This window comes from Ixodes scapularis, unplaced genomic scaffold (genome assembly GCF_016920785.2).
Source record: "Ixodes scapularis isolate PalLabHiFi unplaced genomic scaffold, ASM1692078v2 PGA_scaffold2__306_contigs__length_199485367, whole genome shotgun sequence".
Lineage (NCBI taxonomy): Eukaryota > Metazoa > Arthropoda > Arachnida > Ixodida > Ixodidae > Ixodes > Ixodes scapularis.
Window position 1 is genome coordinate 51,438,352 of NW_024609857.1, and position 23,261 is coordinate 51,461,612.

General features: G+C 42.4%; 1 protein-coding gene across 1 annotated transcript in view; it reads right to left on the minus strand.

Annotated features, from left to right (window-relative positions):
- LOC8023908 (dystrophin) overlaps positions 1–23,261 on the minus strand; it is a 502,903-nt gene that overhangs the window by 353,877 nt on the left and 125,765 nt on the right. The window contains 5 exon segments of the mRNA XM_040499676.2: positions 8,364–8,474; positions 9,383–9,533; positions 10,895–11,070; positions 12,035–12,185; positions 20,679–20,851. Of these exon segments, the coding sequence (XP_040355610.2) occupies positions 8,364–8,474; positions 9,383–9,533; positions 10,895–11,070; positions 12,035–12,185; positions 20,679–20,851 (762 nt within the window).

Consider the following 23,261-nt stretch of genomic DNA (forward strand, 5'->3'; position numbering starts at 1 on the left):
AAATGGTTCTAACATTGCCTCTGGATTTTCCCTTGACATAGAACATATGTATTACTCCATCCCCCATGCAGGCCTTCTAAACATTCTTCGAGAAACAATTGAACAGCAAGGTTTCGCATCATTCCAAAGTGTGACTGGCATGTCCCTCGACAGCTTTTTGGAATTGCTAACTGTTTACCTGAAGGCGACGGTGGTGTCCTATCAAGATCAGCAGTATGTGCAGAAAAGAGGTGTTTGCATCGGGTCTCGAGTGGCATCATACCTCAGCGACGTGTTTCTCACAACATGCGGACTTGCTATCCAACGAAGCATGAAAGATCCCCGGATTGAAGTCATCTTCCGCTACATTGATGATTTTTTAATACTTTGTAACACGGATATAGAAGAACAAGACAACGGTTGAAGCAAGTATGTCATGAGGTGCTTTGAACAGAGCTGCTCAGGACTGGAGTTCACTTACGAACTACACGTAAACAAATCTATCAGATTCCTCGATCTTGCCTTAGACTTTAACGGTGGCGCCACATCTGCCGGCGATACCAAGCTCGGTCCTGCAAAGGGTTTTTTTCATTAGAATTCGGACACTCAAAGAATGTGAAACGTGGGGTCACCACCACGGCACATACAATCTGCCCTAAAAAAGTCATGCGAACACCAGATCCAGAAGAGTTTTGACACTCAGATATCCAGCCTACTTGATGCTGGGTGTCCGGAAACACTACTCATAGCAATATGTGCAAATATCTCCCAGAAGTTGAAGCGCGGACAGGAAGGCATCAAGCAAACAACAAAGAAAAAGACTGGAAATCCCATAGTGGTAGCACCATATCTCCATGGCATCACTCACCGGCTAAAAAAGATTGCAGGCCAGCAAGGGGTCCAAGTGATAAGCTCCGCGCCGAACAAGGGGTATTCAATGTGTGACAGGGTAAACGAAAACCAATGTAGGCACCAAGAGGCATGTAACATCGCACACAAAACAAGATACGCCCAATGTCGAAAAGAAGTCGTTTATAACATTCCATTAACGTGTGGAAGGTGCTATATTGGGCAGACAGGGCACTGTATTAATGATAGAACCAGGGAACATGCCACATCTCTACGAAACTTGACAGCAGCAGGACACCTTGCAGCCCATTGTCGCGCATGCCAATGCGAGGCAATGTTGTGCAACGTAAACATTGTGGGGCGACATAAAAATCAACTCGCCTGAGAACTACTGGAATCCCTAGCCATCGAAGAAAAGGCGAGGACTGTATTAGTGCCCCTTCCGTTGCACTACACAACTCAGAGAAGATGTTCCTGTGGAGTGACATGAGTTCCAGGCAAAGGTAGAAGAAGAGGAAGATTGCTTAAAGAAGACAGAAGAAAAGGGATGAGAGCATCCCGACAGCAGAAAGGTCAATGCGTTAAAGGAAAAGAAATTCCAAATTAAGTGTAAAAAAAAAAGAAAACCTAAATTGGGTGTAAAGAATTAAAAAATCTAAGTTAGTGTAAAGAAAAAGAAAACCAAAATCAAGGATTAGCAGAAAAGGAAAAAGAGATCATCATTAAATGTTGCCAGTTCAGCAGTGCAATGTTATATATTTTCTCTGTGTTTTTCATGTTCAGCTGGCCCCATTCACAAGCAATGAAAGACCGTCCTTAGCCGGGACTAGGGACACTTTGCATCAGTTTATTTATAGATATTCATGTTGCGGGCTTTCCGGGTGGTCTCTTCTAGTTGGGGCGGTAAGATGGAGGAGCGCAAACATGTCCTATCTCGTTAGGAAGTGGCCGAGAAAAGATTGAAACAGCCATTTGGAATTCTATACGCAGTGGTCATTTGTACCTTGATCAGTGCTTCTTTTGCACCACTGCCATGTTCAGTGGGTTTTACAAAAGGATGTTGCCTCAACATTGCTCTCCAAGTTTTAAATAAAAGCTTTGTTTTTCATGAAAGATTTTGCGCACATATAGAAAATGATTTGACCGACGAGTGGATTGGAGTAGCCTAAGAAAACATCTACAAAGCTGACTGCAAGTTATGACTTATTATTATTACCTTTATATTCACACAATCTTTATTGCCTTTAATCCCCTTTTGCCTCACCAAAGAAATCCAAAATTAGAATTGACCGATTGAAAACTCAAACCATGACTGGATATACACAAAATCTCGATGCATGCTGTTGTATTCGTGTATGTTTTATGGTGGTCGTGCTTATTTTAAAGTTCTTCATGGATCATAAGCAGGTATCTGCTAGCTTAAATTTTTGAAGAACTAAAGTTGCCCATGATTCTGCCATGAAACTATAAATGCTTTATCATATAGTGAATTTACCGCAATACTGTCTTAAATTATGACCTTGTTCGGGGAGCTATTCATAGTAAAAATTGAAATAGGAAGAAGCAAACATGTTAATATTGATTATTGGAGAAAATCTTAATTTGTCAAAAAATCAGATTACCTTAATTTAAAGGCCTCTTAAGGAAGGTTCCTTTTGAATGTTTTCTAATATTTTTTGTAAAGTGACGACAAAGTAACAGCATTAGTTTAGTAAAGTAACTGTACCAAACTACTTTCTCAATTTTGTAAATGTTGCAGCAGGGTTGCTTTCTTCCCCTGAGTAACTGAGTTAGCAGTAACGTGCCCATAACTGCTTTGGTTATATATTGTTTGGAATAAATACTTTGCATGAATAAAAGTTTCCTCTGCAAAGTTACTTCCATGAAAGCATCCCCATTGTTGAATAACCTCTTTTTTTTACAGTGGAGCTGTTAAGGGTTAGGTTCCCCAGGATCGTGTCCGGTATCAAACGCCTGTTGACACAAACCTACCTGCACAGCTACCGCCATCTATAAGCGACGGCGGCAAGCACAGAATCAGTCTGGTTGCCGCCGTCACTCCTAGATGGCGGCAACCTTTCCAGCTATCATAGAAGAATGGATAGTTGGGCGCGTTGGTGGGAATTCATCACAGGAAACAGTGCGAAAAACAGACAACGACAAAGAAGCACACGTAACAAGCGCAGCGCTCATCACGTGTGTCTTCGTCCTCGTCTGTTTTGCGCGTTATTTCCTACGCTCTTATCAGTTTCGGTTTGGACTTAGGATGGGTCGGCCGCGCGCCCTTTTGGGGAAAGAAGACTGGCTGCAACGTACGCAGCAGCGTGAATGGGTCTGTAACCGCTGCAAAGCCGCTGTCACCTCGACTTCCACTGCGTTGAGCGCTTCAGACTCCCTTGCCAAAGAAGAGCACATTGCTGCGTTTGAGGTCCGTTTTTTTATCGTTCCCCATCTCAGGGTTTACAAGATGTCCATTGCTCGCCTGGAAAGCCTCCACCGAGAACAGAACCAGCGATGTAAAGGGCGCCGACGGGCCAACGCCACAGACAACAATTGTGCCATGGAGGCCAAGCGCGCTTGGCCTCCATGGCACAATTGTTGTCTGTGGCGTTGGCCCGCCGGCGCCCTTTACATCGCTGGTTCTGTTCTGCAACGTACGCAGCAGCGTGAATGGGTCGGCGACGGCTGCACTCCACGCCAGCTGAACAGTTCCCGGGCGCGACGGCGAGGATTTGGAGCGAGTTCATGGGTTACCCATTTGGCGTCACGTGCGACACGTGCAACCGACTCTGGTTCATTGAAGACGTATCCACGATCGGCGGCGTGTCGGACAAGAAAAAACAGGAAACGGGAGCATGCGCGTTGCGGCAGTGTATCGAGTACAGCTCCGCTGGTCTTCCTTCGTCACGAGAGTAGAAAGGCTGAACGTTTTCTTCTTTCTTTGTCAAGCCGTTTGCGGTGTTTGTATTTCTTTTTATAAAATAATAGTATCTATTTTATGAACAAAAAGATTGAGGTACACCTAAGCATTTCTTATGAGTTGCAAATGCGAAAGCATGCAAGCCGCTCGTCCGCTCCCTTTTTCGTCTGCTGCATACTTTTTGGCGCCGGTCAGCGCGTGTGCTCCCCTGGGCATGGTGACCTTGTATGCTCTATGTTAACGGCGCACTGCTGGACACGCAGCGCCATGGGGTGAGCGGTCGTGGAAACTGACGAGCGCAACGGCCAATGGGAGCCCCGTCGACGCGCGCCAGCCAATGGAACCAAAGGAAACTAGGTGCCGTTTTCGCGCTTCAAACTATTGACATCAGCTCGCTCCATGAGACAGTTAAAGGGAAGCTACGGAACTTCTTGGAAAAAATGAGTTAGAAGTGAATTCTAGTGTATTTTTACCCTGTGAACCCGAATACCCAAACCATTTGCTGCACAAGTATTGTTAAACGCAAGAAAAACGCGAAAGACAGTCGCTGTGCGTGACGTCATCGACGGCTCTTTTGGCTGCCCAAGGCTAGGGCGGCGGGGCTTCAGTCCTATTTTGAAATTGCTCGTATGGCTCTCCGGCACGTCGCATTGAAATACACTTTTGATATCTGTTAATCTAAAAGCCAAATGAACGCAATTCAAGCGTTTTTTCTCAAATGTAGAAGTGCCCCATCTTCCCTTTAATGCTTTCGTATTAAAACTTGAAAGAGGTTTACAAATCTCTGTAATGCGAAATTAGAGCACAGCTCTTGAGGTATTTTGATTTTGCAATATGCCGTGCTAAAGAATTCAAGGAAGAAATATTTATATGTACAAACATAGACCTCATACTCCTGTGTACATAATATAAACATATATATATATATATATATATATATGTATGTATGTATACCGTAAAATACGGGGCAAGCGTCCACTCAACATTTAGAGATAATCGGTAAAAAATGGGGAATGGGCGCTTGTCCGGTCATCAATTTTACATATAATAGCACCGAGCATATTTTCTCAGATCTTAGAAATTTGGATATAGAATGGGCAGATGCGCGGTATGCTACGGTTTATATGTCTTTTATTTATATATATCTATATATATATATATATATATATATATATATATATACAGTAAAGTTCCAAGAGAACGCCCGCCCTTGAGAGATCGCCCATCCAGTTTTTCTGGCTAAATATCTGGAACAGAAAAATTACGAAAAATCACTAACCCCTCGAATTTAGTGGACATCAAGCAATGTCCGACAGGAATCGCATTGGCCTTGCAATCTGCTGTACCGGCACGTTTGACAAGAGTTCATAGCGGGTTCCCGCGTCTTTGTCCGCGATATTGGATCCTGTAATATGCGGGTTTTTCCCGCGTGCATGTTGCACCGTGAAATGCGAATGTGGTGCATCCGCAACCTGCGGTATCCGTACCCGTGACAAAAAGTTTGTTGCGGATTCCCGCGTTTTTGTTTGCGATCTCTACGCGCGATCTCGATTCCACACGAGTTGGTCCCGTGTGTATTTTGCATCGTGAAATATGATTCTGCTGCGTTTGCGATCTCCGGTATTTGTTCCCGTAACATACAAGTTTGTAGCGGATTCCCGTGTTTTTGTCCGCGATGTGCGCGCGATATCGGTTCCCGTGGCAGGAAAGTTTGTAGAGGGTTGCCGCGTGTTTATTGCATCATAAAGCTTGAATCTGCTGCACCTTCGATTTGCGGTCTTCGTTCCCATGAGACGCGAGTTCTTGGCAGGTTTCCGCGGGTCCTTCATACCATGAGAAGCGAATCTCCTGCGTCCGCAACCTGCGGTATCCTTTCCCGTGACACAGGAGTTTGTAGCGAATTCCCGCGTGTTTATCACATTCTGAAACGCGAATTTGCGGTGTCCGCGATCTGTGGTATCAGTTCCCGCGTCACATGGTTTGAGCCAGTATCAGGGTGTTTATCATTAATTTTTGATAAAACTTTGCTGCGGCATCACGAAAGATAGCCCACCCCATGTTTTGCACTTCATCTCTTATTTTAGGCGGGTGTTCTTTCGGAACTTTACAGTATATATGTATAAATATATTAAAATTAATTATTTATTATAATGCTATTTAGATAAGAAAAAGGAGGGGAGGGTATGAAGGATCCTCCCACCCCTCCTCCTCCATACCCTCCCCTCCTTCCCACAGTTTCCCCACTAAATTTAGCTGGAAAATTAACCACCACATCAACTCAATACCAATTCAGGTTCCCCACTAAATTTAGCAGGAAAAATGACTTCATTGACTTTGTGTCACGTCACCTATGAACAAATTTAGTTACAACGCTAGCGGGAGAATTGATGTCACGTGACCTCAACACCAATTCAATTCCCCACTAAATTTAGCGGAGAAAATGAATAGGTGTTGAGTTCATGTGACGTTAGTTTTACCGTTTACGCCGATGGCGATGCTGACGCCGTGAAACACAAGAACGAGCGCCTAAGAGCTGTGCTCTAAAACGAGCTGGGGAAGGGTTAACAAAATTTAAGACAAAGCCTCGAGACTGGGGAAAAGATGAATGACAACATGACACACAAAGTCTCAAACACAGCTGAATTTTATCTTATTTCATGTTGGTTCCAAAAATGTATCATCCAAACAAACACCATTCTAGAACTATCCTACATATCATTGTGCAAGAATAATCAGCTAAAAGTAGGGACCAGCCCATTACATATAACACCTCTCCTTTTAATGCTTTTTTTTTCCCTAGATGTCAGCCTATGAACATTGTCTTTCTCCACCCATAGTGTCAATAACTGGCAAAGGCTGATTTTCAACTTGCCATTACTACTTTATTTAGTTGTTCTATGGCAACCACATGTTTTTGACTCTTAAAGGGGCACTAAAGAGGATTCTGCGATTGTCTGTTCTTTGTCCTAACTGATTCTACAGGACCTAAGCATCCTAAAAATCCAAAAATTACATTAACGGAATGCCGATTTCCCTATTAAATTGCTGCAGAAACCTTTATTATTGGTGGTCTACGAATTGCGATAGCATTTGTCTAGGACAACCTCAAGGACGACATTTAAGAAAACGTCGACGTCCTAGAGGACGACATCAAAGATGACGTCTAGGACGATGTCTAGAACGACCTCTAGGGCAATCTTTGAATGCCCTCTAGGATGACCTCAAGGACGAGGTCGAGGATGACGTCCTGGAGGATGACGTCTAGGACAACCTCTAAGATGACCTCTAGGATGACGTCGATGTCGTCGGGTCCTTCAAAGAGGGTGCAAATGTGAAGGAGCATGAGAATGTGAGCTTGAATGCTCTACTGTGCATTAGGAGGCCAGAAAGTCCAAGAAATCTGGGGGGGTAGCTAAAGAATGCTATCGCACTAAAACGTGAAAAAAGGTCGGGCGACAGATTCCTTTCTGAGCGAATTCTTCCGCTCAGAAAAAGCAGGACATACCCCAGCAGTAGTGTCAGCACAGTGATGATGGGTGCTTGTCGGCCAATTGCAAGCCGCCTTTCTTGAAGAGGTGGCTTGTAATTGAAACGGCTTGCAATTGGCCGATGAGAACCCATCGTCACCGTGCTGACACCCCTGCTGGGATATGCCCTGCCTTTTCTGAGCGGAAAAATCCGCCCAGAAAGGAGTGTGTCCCCCAACCTTTCATCACATTTTTAATAGGGAATTCGGCATCGAATGATTGTAGCTTTTGGACTTTTAAGATTCTTAGGGCCTGCAGAATTAGTTATGACCAAAAACAGATCACTGCAGAATCCTCTTTAGTGCCCCTTTAAGCTATGTTCTCTTCATGTGTCTTTTTGAATTAACCCACCCCCTGTGTCATGCCTTTGGGCTTAAGGGCATAATAAATGAAATGAAGAATGGAACAGAAATAAAGTTTTGATTTTGCATAAATTGTACTTATGAGGTTGACAACTCTCCACTTTTACTCTGACCAGATGGCCCCACTTCCTAACTAAACAAAGAGTCGAAGGATTTTTTTTTTTTTTCACAGACACAGACACAGGTTTCACAGGTTTAGCCAAATTTGCTGGAGGTTGAACAAAAGAATGCTGTCAACAGTAGCAGCTTTAGAACAACCCAAATCATGCAACAGACCTGGTGCCACCCTGACAAGATACTCACACGAGGGAGAGCTCAATAAGTCTGTTTTCTGCCACCAGCTTCCGTTTTATGAAATCACAAAATTCAGCAGTCATAATGATTGTCTTTGCTCTTTTCACTGTTTTCACTCACAGAAAAGAAGTGCCTTTTTTGCTCACATTGGGGTAAAAAAGGCTCAACTCCATATCGATCCATACTAAATTCTGGTTCTTATTTGGAACCGCTGATTTAGGCAAGTGTTTTCTTTAATATTTCCACATAAATTAGTAGAACACCTAACTTCAGCTTCATTGTAAACTAGCTTGGATACAAAACCGATTTTTGCTATCTATTGGAAGTGTGTTAGATTCATCTGACCCACACTGAACATGAACCACACGAGTTTGTTGCCACCAGCCCTTTAGGAAATCCAAGCAACATGTCCACACTTGGAGAGACACTCACCTTTTGAAACCTGGCCTCCAGACTCTCGACTTCGGAAGGCTTGACCAGTGAGCCGCCAAGGATCACGGAAAGCAGGTTGGATCTCTTGGCTCCAATCTCTTCCTCGCATTTCTAGACAAACAACAACGGCAAGCATGCAAAATCTGATGCCGCAATCGCGTCTGGTTAGTTCCTTAAATCAATTATTCAGTTAATCAAGTTGGACCAAGTAAAATATCACCATTATTTTTGCTCCCACATAAAACTGTTAACCTAAAAAAAAATTGCTGCACTGCTTTTAGGAAAAGTGGGATATGACTAGAATTTTAAAAGTAAAAAAACAGAAAGTTGCACACTCTTGCATTCAGCTTGCCAGAGATTTCTTAGAAAATAATTACTAATTAAATTACAGTTACTTCAGTTGACACGCAGTTCATTTAGTAAACATTTTAACAGATGCATCTATTTACCCCTACACATGAAAAGTAACTAAGTGACGGTTGAATTACTTTTAGGATGTGCTGCAACTACTCACCAACAATTTTTAAAGAAGATACTGGGTAGTTCTATTTCAAGTGAGCACTTTATTCACAGTGGAGTTTAAGATAGTGACAACAGAACACATAGCACTGATGTTCAGAATAAACTGGTGTAATTTGTGATTGCCACCATCATGTTAAGAAATAACTGCAACTAAGTTTCAACTTGCTCTAAAAATATAGAACTATGTAGCTTGCAGTTATAGTCACTGAAACTTTATCGCAACCTTAAAAAAGTTACCCACTCAGGCCCCTTGCAGGTCTCGTCTCATGTGCTACTGGGGAGTAAATTGAACTTTTAACTATAGTCGGTGCTCCGCCTCCAGCGCACGCTCGTTGCCTTTCGCCAGGCTTTGACAGCATGTGTGATAAAGCATTATCAAATGCAGAAAGGTTGTGCCCAATGCAAAGCCCATACCGGGCCCTTAAGCTGTTGCTGACCATAATTAACGATGAATCAATTATCCTGTCACGAGATTACTTTACAGCTGTACCACTTACCTTAATCTGCTCAAGCCTTTCCTTGCAATTCTCAATGTCATCGCCCTCATTCGGCCTGTAAGCTAGCAAGCTCTCTGCTTCCAGAAGCCAGGGCTTCAACTCCGACATGTCTTCTTTGACTTGCTCCAGACGAGAATTGTCCACTGCAAGTCTGGTTCACAGAAAGAGAGACAAGACAAGCTTCGCATGAAAAAAGAGAACATGTGGGAGGTCTTTGGCTGTGTGACAATTTTCACTGCGTAACTGTGAGATCTGCAGGCTTACCTTTCCGTCAATCCAAGAAACAACTGATTGTCTAACGTCTGGGGAATCGGCATTATCAGTCCTGCCAGTCTATTGGCTGGTGTTCTTCCTTTCCCCCTCTTTAGCCTTGCACAAACAAGTTACCGTAATGTCCCGAGAGATGCCCCACCCATGAAAAATAACCCGCCCCCTATTTTTGGCAGGATTTGCTATTTGTTCAGAAACACCGAAATATAACCCACTTCTAATAATTTCAAGGCCCTGGTCAATGGTGACATCGGCAGAAATGGTGTTACTTATCCACGACGGGAAATAAGCAAACATTGCTGACTGGGAAGGGCAGTCGTATTTAATTCATCCTTGAAATCACAAGTTTTGTAGGTCACAGAATCTAGAACTAGCATTTCTCCAACTTTTTTTTATTGCACATTGAGTTAGCTTAGTCCTAATTTTCCCCCGATTTGCTTTCAATTTTAGGTGGGCTATCTCTGAGGATAGATACCACGGTAGCTTGTTTAATTGTCTACTTCCTTTCCTATCTATACTTTAAGGAGATTAAGACACCTATCTTAAAGCACACAAAACTCTCTCCCCACTTTTCTTTTTAAGTGTCTAGTTAGAAGATTCAATGTCACCAACAAAAATTTTACCAAAAAAAAAATAAAATTTGCACAATATTTATGTGTTGAGAAATATTTTAAGTTAGGAGTGAAACCTAAACTAACTTCTATTTAAGGGTTGGTCCTTCAAAATGAAAGTTAGAAAGTTTGCACTAGTTTCATTAGTTTCACGAATAACTTATAAGTTGTTTCGCAACATAAATACTGAATTAGAAAATGGTTTCTGAGCTAAAAACACATATTGTGGCATCAGTGTCCTATCAAAGTGCGTACAAAAAATTTAGGGGATTAGAGAGGGGTTTCAGACTTCCTTGAAGTCTAGTGTGGAAATTTTTACTCACAATGAAGTAAAGAATGCATCCTGTCAATGTTCAATGTTCAAATTATGATGTGTTGTGTAACCTTTTTATAGAGGAGCATGCTTTGGGTTGTCTTGGTGTTGTATACTAATCTCTAAGCAAAACAAAAATATTTAAAGCTCTCAGAAAGAACTTGAAAAAGAAACCACCAGGAAGCCGTTATGTGGCAAATGGTGTTTCACTGGGAGATATACAGTAGCTTCTTTGAGTATTGTTATAAATTTAGCTTTAAGGAAATAACTCCTTATTACTTAGTCAAAAAAAGGTTAAAAAATATGGTGGTATATTACCTTTCCCTCCTCGACTGCAGCTCTGAGATTATGGCCTTCCATCTCCGTTTCAGGCCTTCGAGCTTCTGCTGCAGCAGCACCCCGTCAGCGGCCGAGCATTGCTCCATTATTTGCTGAGTCATCTTCTTGACCTCTTCGAAGTGAGGCATCTTTTCTGTGACTTGTTTCTCCATAGACTAAAAGTCCCGAGGAAAAAGAGAGGGAATGAAGAGACTAGAAGGCCTTTCACTGCCTTCTCCCAAACCAGGACACAGCACTGATGAACAAACAAGACCCACAGCCATATGGCCGTGTCTTTACATTGGCCAACACTACTACAGTAAAATACCACTTGAACGAACGTCACTTAAACAAACTATTCAGTTTTACGAACTTTTTTAAATCCCCCACCGAAGCACCATTGAACCCAATGCAAACGCCCTTCAGTTTAACGAAACTCAGAGCAATGCGCATTTCAGTTCAACGAACCTATTCCGCGGCACCATCCTGTATCTACCGGGTCATATTGATCACTCCAAGAAGTACAACCCGCACTTTTTGTTGCATATTTTCACGCTGAGAAGCGCGCGACGTATAATTTGCCGCCATTTTAGCTTTGAACTGGATTAGCTATCTAGATAAGCACGTAGCCAGCCGAAGCCATAGCTGGTTTTGCGTGTTTAGCTGGCTTCACAGCCATAGCCATAGCCGCAGCTTCAGCCACCAAGAAAAGGCGATCGCATGCTGGTTAATCATGAGCGCCAAGCGAAAGCGCCTGTCTCTAGACGAAAAACGGGATATTTTGCGAAGGCTGGACGCCGGGCAGCGTCGAGTCGACGCTGCGAAAGCATTTGGGATCCCGGCATCGTCATTGTCTACAATTAAGAGTGCTAAGTGTCGGAAATACACTTGCAAATGAGCAGAGTGACAAATGAATGGGTTGAAATATCATTTGAACACTCGATTTTTCCTTTAGTTTGTGATAACAAGCTGCAACATACTTATTTCAGTTGAGTGAACTTTCACTTTAACAAACTTTTTCCTGAGGTCCCTTGAAGTTTGTTCAAGTGAAGTTTCACTGTATTTGCTTGTGTACCAAGGAAGGAAGAAGAGCAAACCGACCGTTCCATTGATATATAAGCAAACAAAAGGTGTCCTCACCTCCTGATGTTTTTGAGAGAGCTCCATGTCGAGATCGCCGTTCGGAAGACGACACTGAACGAGGATGGTCTCTATCTCTTCCATCCACAAGTTGAGGCCACGGATGCTCGAGTCAAACGTCTGCCAAAATTCTCGTGTCTTCAGCCAACGGCTAGAAAAACAAAAGGCGAGATAGCTATTAGGAGTTCACAAGACGCTGTAGAGTGCTCTAATGACTATAATGAAAGATTAAAGATAATTAAATAAAAGATAATAATTAAAGATGAAACATAATTAGACACAAAAACAATGTAGGCTACGTTGTGCCAAACACACACAATTTCTAATTTTCTATGGTACAAGGATGAGCGCTATTAGTCACAGAGTGTTGTAGTCTTTGTGGATATTAACCGGTCTTGCTTATCTCGTGCATCTCTCCCAGAGCCGCACACGTTAACCTTCAAACTAATTTAGTTACAAACCAAGTCATGTTTCAGTTTCAGAATATTGTACAGTGCTGCGGTGAACTGCAAGTGACGACATTCCCGTTTCCAATGCAAATCAGATACCGTATTTACTCGAGCAATAGTTGCACTATTTATGAACAAGGCCCTTGCGTCTACTTTTCCGCAGAACATGTATACAGCCAATCATCATGTTGTGCATAAATAACACAGCGAATAACCAGATCACGAACCCGAGTCTTTATACAAATGCAACCTTCACGGATGATATCTTCGCACGAAGACGTTATCTCTGTCCTGTAAACTGCTGGAGTCATGCTGTCCATCGCAATGATTAGCGATCCGCGTGCTCCGCGAAAAAGCTAACCTTCAGGCTTTCTCCATAAACAGTGCGGCTAATACTTGAGTAAATACGGTATTAGTGCAGCTCCACTCCGATTCAGCATCTTACTCAAAATAGAGCTTGAGGCATTGACAACACATAGCACTGATGCTGGGAATAAATTATAAATTACTGTAAATTTGTTCATCAACATAATTTTTGAGAACTGTGATTTAACGACCAAGATACAAATTACACCGAAAATGTAATGAAGTTACAACTGAGCTACAGAAATCTCATGGCACCTTAAAAAGTATTTTAATTGCTAAAATATTAAATATCTACAGTAACCTTAATATGTTAAGTTGCTTCACCATTTGTGTATGTTCTCCACTGCCATAAAAAAAGCAGTGGTGGGTTTGTCCTAACCTTCCTTTCCTCCTCATCTATTATCTGCATACTGTTCCTATTTCTCTCTCATCTCATTTAATTTCTCGTGCTACAGTGGACTCATTAATTCAAACTCCAAGAAGCCACGAATTTTGTCTGAATTATCAGAAATTTATCTGAATATGATAAAAGTACTGTCGAGACCGGTTATAACGAAGTCAACGGGAAACGGAAATCACTTCGCTATATCTGCTATTTCGTTATAACCGACTTCGGTTATAACGAAGTGAAAAAGGGAATGGGAAATCGTGATCGCTTCGTTGTAGCCGCTATTTCGTTATAACCGATTTCGTTATAACCGGTCTCGACAGTAAAATTATGATTTGCCATATGAATGGCTACACATACAAAGTAGATATTTTATGATTTTCTTTACATAGGCCAACTGATCATAAACAGGTATGCCACACGTGAAACATTTGTGAAATTCACGACAAGTTTATTTATCCCTCAAAAATGTTGTTTATCATGGACTGTTTAGACAGCACATGACAACTCAAAACAAAATTAAGTTTGTTCATCAGGCCAAAAAGTTGTCTAATGTGGACCATTAAGCAGGGGATACACGAGCAATGAAAACGGGCACTGCGCGGCACTTTTCATAGCAACTTGCGCAGACGCTGTGACATGGACCTAGGCCATGCCACCACGTCACAGCGTCAGCGAAAGTTGCTATGGAAATTTTTGCGTGGTGCCTTCTTTCATAGATCATTTGTAGAGCCCTGCATATCCGCAGATTACCTGCAGATCCTCCACAGATATCCACAATCAATTGGCAGATGCACATCAAGATTAATCAGATTTGACGGATTGCGGAATGGATGCGGATGCCAGGGGCTGTGAATGCAGATCGGATTAGGATATCCGCAGGTCCTGATCTACATTTTGGCCGAGCCGGCCCTTAAACTTGTGCGACTGCAGAGTGTAGAGTGACTAGTTGAGTGGTACGGAAACTTGAGCCAGCACGAGTTTTCGTACCTCACTCTTGTAGCGCAGTTCGTACATGACATCCCAGCATTAAATGCACCAGCAGAAAGAAACTTCTCATAGCTGGTCTAAATTTAAAAGCGGCAAAACAGTCTGAATCCGCCCAAGCTGACGATATTCTGTTTCTTCCACACAGCAACCTCAGCAAACAAAATGTTGCATGTGTTTTTTTTGTTTTTTTTTTACAGTTGGCAAGTTGTTTTTAATTATGTGGTTCCGAGCATGCCGTTGAAGGTTTGTCTTTAAAACTGAACCCGATAGAAGGTATTGACATTACTGAATATTGTGATATTTTCCCAGTGGTGTACTTGCACGTTACACATGAGTACTTTGCTGTGGTGAGTGACCGCCTTTCCTCTCCCCCTATTTTATTGTTTGGCCTAAATAAAATGATGCAATGTACTTTGTTAATTTTTATGTATATAAAATATGTGTCTGCTTGAAGTGGGTTTTACAAGGCAAAAAGAAAAAAAAACTAAATTCCTGGGTGATTCCACGAGAGATCGAACCTGCATGTCCACTTGGCATTTTTTTTTTTTTTTTATATGTGACGTACACACAAATGAATCGCACTAAACTGAACTTTTGGTCTCGGAAAAGCATTTTCACTATGAAACAAAAATGCTTTAAGATTGCACGAAGACCCTGCTCCTACCGTGGACTGCAATAGTTTCCAACTTTGTGGTCCTATGGCAAAGAGTAGTATGCCAAAAATGTTTCCTGTTTCATGTAACGCACCAAAGTTTAAGTTAACTACATGGAATTATTATGTGCTCTATGAATTAAAAAAAAGTATAAAAATTCACAACTTCAGATCAGGTGAAACAAATACACTAACTTTGAGGCCTTCTAGCTCAATATGTATGGCATTAACGAGTTTGGAAGCTGCACATAATATAGGTTAAGGCATCTAAAATAATCCTGCAAGATGTTAACTTCCGATAAAAATATAAACATAAAAAATTACTTTGAATTTTAAAACAAATGCCCATATTGAAAAACAAAATTAAAAAAACCCGGTCTCAATTTTACTAAAACTGTGGGGTACAACTCTCCTTATGCCAGGCAAAAACAGCATACAAAAAACTGTTGCACCATTTGCTTGGAAGAAAGCTCTAAGCAGTCAAAGTGGCGGTTCCAAAGCGAAGTGTCTTGACTTTGGCATTTTTCACTTCACTCTGCTGCTGGTATCTTTTTTTTCTTCTTTTTCAAGAATAAAGCAACCTTTTTTTTTTTTTCCACAAATAAGAAATTTATGTGTTGTAGCTTGCTGTAATTATACATATATTTCCATACTTTTCTTCTTTTTGTGGTTGTTTACGGGCATTCATGGAAGTTTACGCTCATGCATGCAGTGCATGTTCTGGTGGAGAACCAGCATATCCCACTTCCGTGTTCATATCAGTTTTGTAGCTGCCCCGGGCACTTACAAACGGGGAACGATGATTCCCGTTTTGGTGCCTCATAAGCGAAATATGAACTCCTAATCAGTGAACCGGTGTCTGTGTATGTGTGCGTGTGGGGGGGAGGCTTGTCAAGGCAGGACTTCATGAACTTGATGGCGCTTGAACTTCGCATGTCTCGTTTACTAAAACTGTAGAAAATAAAAGAATGACACCTCGGGTAAAAGGGTACAGGGCGCTTATGTTCAAGCGTAGCCAAGGAGGTTTACATTTGCCAGGCAGTATACGTGATTCAGGGTTGCTCTCGCTGTCAGGTATGTCCAACTTTCCAAAGTTTCTCCGTTGAAGCCGGCATCTACCATTCGGAAACAGCTCAGAAAATCTTATGGGAGAGAAAAGAGGCAGAGAATGAAAAGGAAGTGCTGACAGAAATATGCGCAAGAGGAAGTACCGCCTATATACTTAAAGGAGCTGTGTAACGATTTTAACGTTGAAAGAATCGGCATCTTCTACTTTTGACATTGTTCACCTTGTCACAAAGGACAGAAAACACACCTCCATCCTTCGAAATGTTGCGATACCGCCGCGTAATCGCAAGGCTAAGATTAGAATACTCCCCGACCTGCAGCAGCAAGCGGCGGCCATGAGAAACACGCGGCGTGACGTCAAGGGGGTCTTGTAAAAAGATAGCAAGTTGTGCGAGTACCTGCTCGATAAAAGGTAACTTTTATATAAATTTTGTTCAAACAAATATAAATGCGTCAAAAACCTGGTATCATCAACACAACTTTTATTATACGGAGTTTTAGAGTTTTAGTGGTGCCATCTATCCTAGGCCCACAAAACCGTCAGCACTATCTGCTACCGCGAACAGCCGCTAGAAGCCGGAGGGGGAGGGGGACAGAGCCGGATGGGTATGGCCGGACCTGGATGAGACTGTCCTCCTTTCACCATATTGTTCGCGGCGCGCCCGCCAGCACATGGTCACGCGGTCGCGAGGGGATGAGTTCTCGCTGTTGACTGATGGCTCTAGAGAGAGAGCTTCACCGGAACACCGAGCAAACCCCCACTAACGTCACAGCTCACGTGACTCGGAAGATGGTGAAGGAGCTGAGAGGTGCCGAAAACCTCAATCTTTGTTCATTTTGAAAATAAAAACTAGGACATGCAGGCAAAAGCGGATTTTTGTTCTTCACCTCAGAAAGGTCGAGACACCAACTCCCAAATTATTCAAGCAAAGCACTGAAACTGTCGCACAGCTCCTTTAAGCTTGAGCATATTTTTGTCAACACTTCTATTTCAATCTCTGCCTGTTTTCTCCCCCCATAAAATTTTTTGAGCCATTTCAGAATGGAAGATGCTGGCTTCAATGGACAAACAGGAATAATTTTTTCCTGTTTGTATGTTCCTCACAAGTGTCCAGGGCAGCTACAAAACTGAAGCGAACACAGAAGTGGGGTATGCTGGTTCTCTACCGGAACGTGCACACCACGCATGAGCATAAACTTTCATGAATGCCCATACTTGACCAAAAGAAAAAAGAAAAAAAATCTGGAAAGATATTTTCTATTACAGCAAGCTACAACACATCAATTTCTTATTTGTTGCAAAAAAAAAAAAGTTGCTTTTTTCTAAAAAAAAAAAAAAAAAAAGATACCAGCAGTGGGGTGAAGTGAAAAAGGACGGAGTCAAGACGCTTCGCAACCGCCACTTTGACCGCTTGGAACTTTTGTACCAAGCAAATGGCACAACATGTTTTTGAATGTGGTTTTTTCCTGACCTAAAAAGAGTTGTACCCCAGAGCTTTAATAAAATTAAGAACTTTTTTATTTTTTTTTTTTTAAATATGGGTATTTTTTTTAAAATGTGTTCTTTCAATATAATGTTTTTCTATGTTAACATTTTTATTGAAAGTTCATATATTTTAAAGGATTATTTTAGAGGCCCTGGCCTATAGACGCTTTGCAGCAGCTGTGCATGGGCGCTACCATAACTGACCTTCAATTTTTGTTTTCCCCTATTACGCTTGCTTCACGTCATCATGACCACAGCAGGGCAGGTTATTGCCATTTTTAGATTCTACTGCATCCTTCACCCCAGCATTGGCCTTTGTGGTATCTCGTTAACGCTCGCTTCACTGGCTCTGCATCTTGGTAAGACAAGAGAAGGTCAGCAATGGCGGCTGGAATCTAGCGCGTGTGTAAAGCGTCTATATTATGTGTAATTTTCAAACTCGTTTATGCCATACATATTGAGATAGAAGGCCTCAAATTTTGTGTATTTGTTTCAACTAGTCTAAAGTTATGAATTTTTTATATATCTTTTTTTAATTCATAGAACACATAATAATTGCATGCGGTTGACTTAAACTTTTGTGCATTGCATGAAAGAGGAAGCATTTTTGGTGTACTACAGTATAGACCACTTACAACGTAACCGCTTATAGTGCAGGACCGGGTATAACGCGGATTTTTTAAACCACCGGTTCGCCTTCCATAGAACTGCATGTAATTACATACCGCTTAAAATGCAGGCGCGCGAAGGGAAATACCGGTTATAGTGCGGTTTTTGGAACAGCCCGCAGTCCGCGTCGACTGACCGGCATGGACTGCGGCACTCGCGGGGCAAGGAGGTTGCTCGAAGAAGCGAGGAGAAGCGAAGAGAGAGGCTTCAGTTGCCATAGCGACATAGGGACGCACGCACGTGTCGTTCACGTGCACGCACGTGTCGTTCACGTGCGTGCGTCCCTCCGCTGCATTGGAAACACTACACCGTGGTTGGAAACAACCGCAACCACAGACAATCGCAAGTCGAGGAGAAGTGTTCGCGCGCATTGCATGCCGGTCGCGGGCCGGCTGCCTCCATCTGCAAACATGGCGTCAGTTGTGATCGTTGTTGGTCGACGTAGACGGCGTGGTGGAAGCTTATCATTCCGCATAAAAGCGCTATCCTTGACTGTGAATTTTCGTTGTGTGTTGCTATAATAACCCAGCACGTACTAGAAGGGAAGATCCACCTACTCGCGCGGCGATGTCGTGGCGGCACTCTCAAGACAGCAGAAACGCCCGTGTCGTCATGTTTGTTTACTTCGACTACAGTGGTGCTTTCTAAGCATTTGTGTTTTCGAATATCGCCCGGATTTCTTATTTGGAGCATTTCATGCCTGTGCTCAAGTTGAAGGTATTACTGGCGCGTACCGTATAAAGGATGCGAATTTTCACGTGTTTTCATCGCCGAAGAAAAGTGATTAGGGTTAGCAATCCTGAATGCTCGCAACGTCCGTCCGCAACCCGCGACGCCGTTAAAAGGCGGCACCAGGCAAAAGTCGCTCATTTCTTTCAAAATGTGTGACACACGTGAGAGAGAAATGTACTAGTCTAATGAAATAAAGACTTTCCTCAAACTAAGCTTTATTTTTCATCTAACGTAAAATAAATTCTTTTACAAAGGTAAGTTGTCTTATGGCATGTATTCTGGCCTGAAAAATTGATGTTTTGGTTATAACGCGGTACCGCTTACAGTGCGGATTTTCGCAACTCCCACGACATTCATTATATGCGGCCTACACTGTACTCTTTGCCGGCCTTCCAAAGGACTGCAAAGTTGGCAACTATTGCAGTCCGCGGTGGGAGCAGGGCCGTCGCGCAATCTAAAAGCATCTTCTTCTCGTATAGTGAAAACACTTTTTCGAGACAAAAAGTTAAGTTTAGTGCGATTCATCCGAGTCTACATCACATACAAAAGAAACAGAAAAAAATAAAAATGTTGAGTGGACATGCAGGTTCAATCTCTTGTGGAATCACCCTTTGCTTTTGAGCACTTCTGGACGGAGTGCCATGGACTCCCAAGATCTCATAACTGCGATCATCCTCCAAGTGATGTGAAAAGTCTCTAGAAGGATGATTGCTCATAATACAAATATGACAAAACAGAATACGATCAAATGACTTTCACTGTATTCTGACACGAAACATTCTGTGCACAGAAGTAAGCAGACGGCTTATAGAATACCATCCAGATGCTTTTTTTATATTCATGCTTGATTTCATGATGTAAAATGAATGCACAGAATACGGGTCAGATGCAGTTCCAAATTTTGTGAATGTGGTTCGGATGCGGACACAAAGTCTGCGGGTGCGGCACAGATAGGGATACAATAATTTAAGAACGTTGTGGATGCGGTTTGGATGTGGATGCCGATCCGTTGAGTGCGCTTCTCACCGAGTACCGGTACACTGCAGAGAAGCAACACCTGCGGAAACAAGCTCCGCGAGTGTTGCGTCTCTGTAGTGCACCAGTGCTCGGAAAGAAGCACAATCAACGGGGCCGCAAGAACAAAAAGTATGACTTGCACGAAAACGCCGTTCGAATTAAGTGGCTTATGAATACATTAAAAACATAGTGGGACAACCAAAACTGATTTTTATTTTTTTAATTAACCAGAAGTATGAATTATCTGAGTTTGAATTATTGCGAGCCTACAGTATTTGTCACTTGTGTATTTTGTCCAGACACAAATTGTCTCATACATATTTAACTTTCATTATTACTCCCAATTCCTTTAAATTAAACAAAATCAAAAACGACTTCTCCAGGCAGAGAATAGCAAACTCCAAAATTGGTATGCCTAATCAAAAATGTAATATTAATCTGTGCAGTCACAAACTTGGGTTGCAACTTGGGTAGCAAGATTTGGAATTTCAAACTAACCTGTAGAAAACACCGCAATACCATGTCAATGTGGTTTCTCTGCTAACTCTGACACAAACAAATCATGAAGGTAGTCGAAGTTGGTAGGACAGACTTGAAAAGGAACCTCCTTTAAGCCTCTGAGTCGCAGCCAAGATTTTTTTTCCCAGCTAGAAATTTCACAGCACCAAATCATTGCCAGCGATGATGAGGCAAGAACCTACCGGATGCCACTCTGAGGCTTCCAGTAGGTTCTTTTTGACTAAATCTCTAGTATCAAGTATGGGAAACGGCGAAATTTTTTTTTCACAACTACACATTCACAACTGTCTCCATTCACATGTCAATACCTGTGACGGTCTGCATAGACTTGCTTCAGCTTGGTCCAGTCTTCGCTCAGCCTCTCAACCACTCTGGACACTTCCAGGGAGTCCTTGTCGTTGGTTTTCTGCATGATGGCAGCCTGCTCTTGCTTCACAGAGTCCACGGTCGGCTTTAGGGCATCCAGTGCCTCTTTGACAGACTGCAGAGGGCAAAGCACAGAAAACGAAACCCAGAATGAAACGACCTATTTCATGAAAGGTTCTAAATACTAGATAGAAGAACCTCTTTAACACCAGTATCTCCACCATACCCAGCACCCCAAATGCTTGACTATATCTAAATCCTAACTAAATCTGTCTTTACTGTAGAAAGGTTCCACTACACTGTTTAGTAAGTGCACCTAAAACTCTACCAAAAACATGTCAATGAAAAAAAAAATTGCTTTCTTACCTTACTGCAGTAGCTAGGCAAACGTTATCCATTTTAGTTCTATCTACACACACTAAGCATCCTAGAAAACCCAAGATTGCAATCATGCATACCCTTTTTCCTTATTAAAAATATGAACAAACAAAGCAACACATCCCTTTCCTTAGATGTATCTCAGAAAAGGGCATAATGTGATGTTTGGTCACATTTTTAATAGAGAAAAAGTTCAGGCATGACTGCAATTTCTGGTTTTCTAAAAGGGTGTGTAGATTGAGCATGCATCATAAAGACAATCTCAAAATCCACTTTCGTGCAAGGGGCAAAATATTTGTTGGATGCTATCAAGAGACTCAAGTGGACAGAACACAAAATGGGAAAAATAGCAATAACCTTTTTTCCCTGCCTTCCCTGTTTCCCCTAAAATTAAACACCCCATTTGCCCAAAAAAATGTTTTCTATCTTAGATGTGAAAAAAGGCATAACTCACAAAAAGAAAAGGAAGCAAATGAGTTAATGAGGGTAATCCCATTAAGACCGTGTTGTATCGGCATTATCCTCAGTCTCGGGTTTTGTTCATTATGCTTACCTCTACACCGACCCACCGAAAAAGTCAGGGTTTTCTTTGTACCCTTTGACAAAAAAAGAAATTAAAAAATGGGCCAAAATTGTTGTTGTCATCATGCTGATTCTCGAAGAAATGCGTGAGCATTTCGCGCAGCGGTCATATATAACAAAGCATGGTGAATGCAGCCTCTCAGCACTTTCTGCGAGGTAAACATTCCCGAAACCCCTCTTTTCCTTGGTGCAAACAGATGGGTTTACTACAGTTGATCTAACGCCATTTCATCGAAACACACTTTAGAGAATGGGCACGTTTCATTGAAGCTCGGTTTAGAGAAAGCTGAGTCTCAGTTTAGAGGAATGCCGTTTGTTGAAAAGGGGATCCTGTTTAAAAAAGGCTCACCCGTACATGCTGCTTCGCGGTGGCCACATTCGCTAAAAGTAGACTCATTGCCATTGTGTCTAAACTGGGTTTCCCTATAAAACAATCCAATAAAATGGGGTTGGTAAAACGGCATTCGCTAAAACAAACTTCTCTAAGCTGCATGCCTCCACCAGCAGATCAGGTCCCTTAGTGTGTGAATGAAGGACGGTGGCTATACAGGATTGGCTGGTTATAGACCACTGTCTGCTCTTTTCCATGGGTGCCACCATGTTTGTTTATGCTGACGCCATGATTCAGTAGGGGGGCAGCGCATTTTGCAAGACTCCGTTTTTACAGCAAAGTTGTCTAAGGCTAGGTCCTGACGGATCGCCTCTGGCGACAGATCGAGCGTAAGCCCACAATATTCAAAAGCAACGATGTACCGTATTTGCACAAATATAACACGAGTTTTTTTTTTTTTTGTGAATTACGTGCTTCAAAACGCATTTCGCGTTATATTCGGAATCGAGTTCAGCCACGAGGCAAGCCGTGCGAGTCTGGAGAAAGCCAGAGGAGAAAGCCATCCCTCCCGCTCAATGCAGGAGATCGGGTGGGAAAAGAAGTGGGGGTGTGGGAGGGAATTTATTAGCTGTTGGGCCACGTGAAGGGGTGAATAGAAAACATAAAAAGCATTTTTATCACTTTTGTGTTTGCACACCGTGCGCAGCGCGCCAAGCGGGAATGGCCAATTCACTGGCCAATTCAAACCAAGCCAGGCCAAGTCAGGTCAAGTCAAGTCAAGTCAACACAAGCCAAGCCAAGACCACCAACCGTGTTTATGCAATCAAGCAACAAGAGGTGTTTGTTTATACGGCGGGACCAGTACAAGAATAAGTGTGATCGTGTCTAAGGTTCGGCAGCCTTTTTTCTGACTGCGCAATTTGCAGTTTCTACTCCAGAGTGGTCTGGTGTTTGTCCGCTAGTGCTTCTGCTTCATGCTTTGCTTTGCTTGTGGTCTGCCAAGGAGCTCACGCGAAGAAAACGTAACTACCAGACAAGCGGCGCCATGCTGCTGCATATCTGCATAGTCGCCAAGTGGATTGTAAACGGAAGTCAACACATAAACTAATATTATTCGATTTCCATTGACTTTTCACTTCTGCTATGCCCCCGAGTGCAGGAAATGTATGCGGCCTCGGCTGGCGTTTTAAGAGTAATATTTTTTTTTTTCTTTTTGAGAGCATCAAAACCTGCC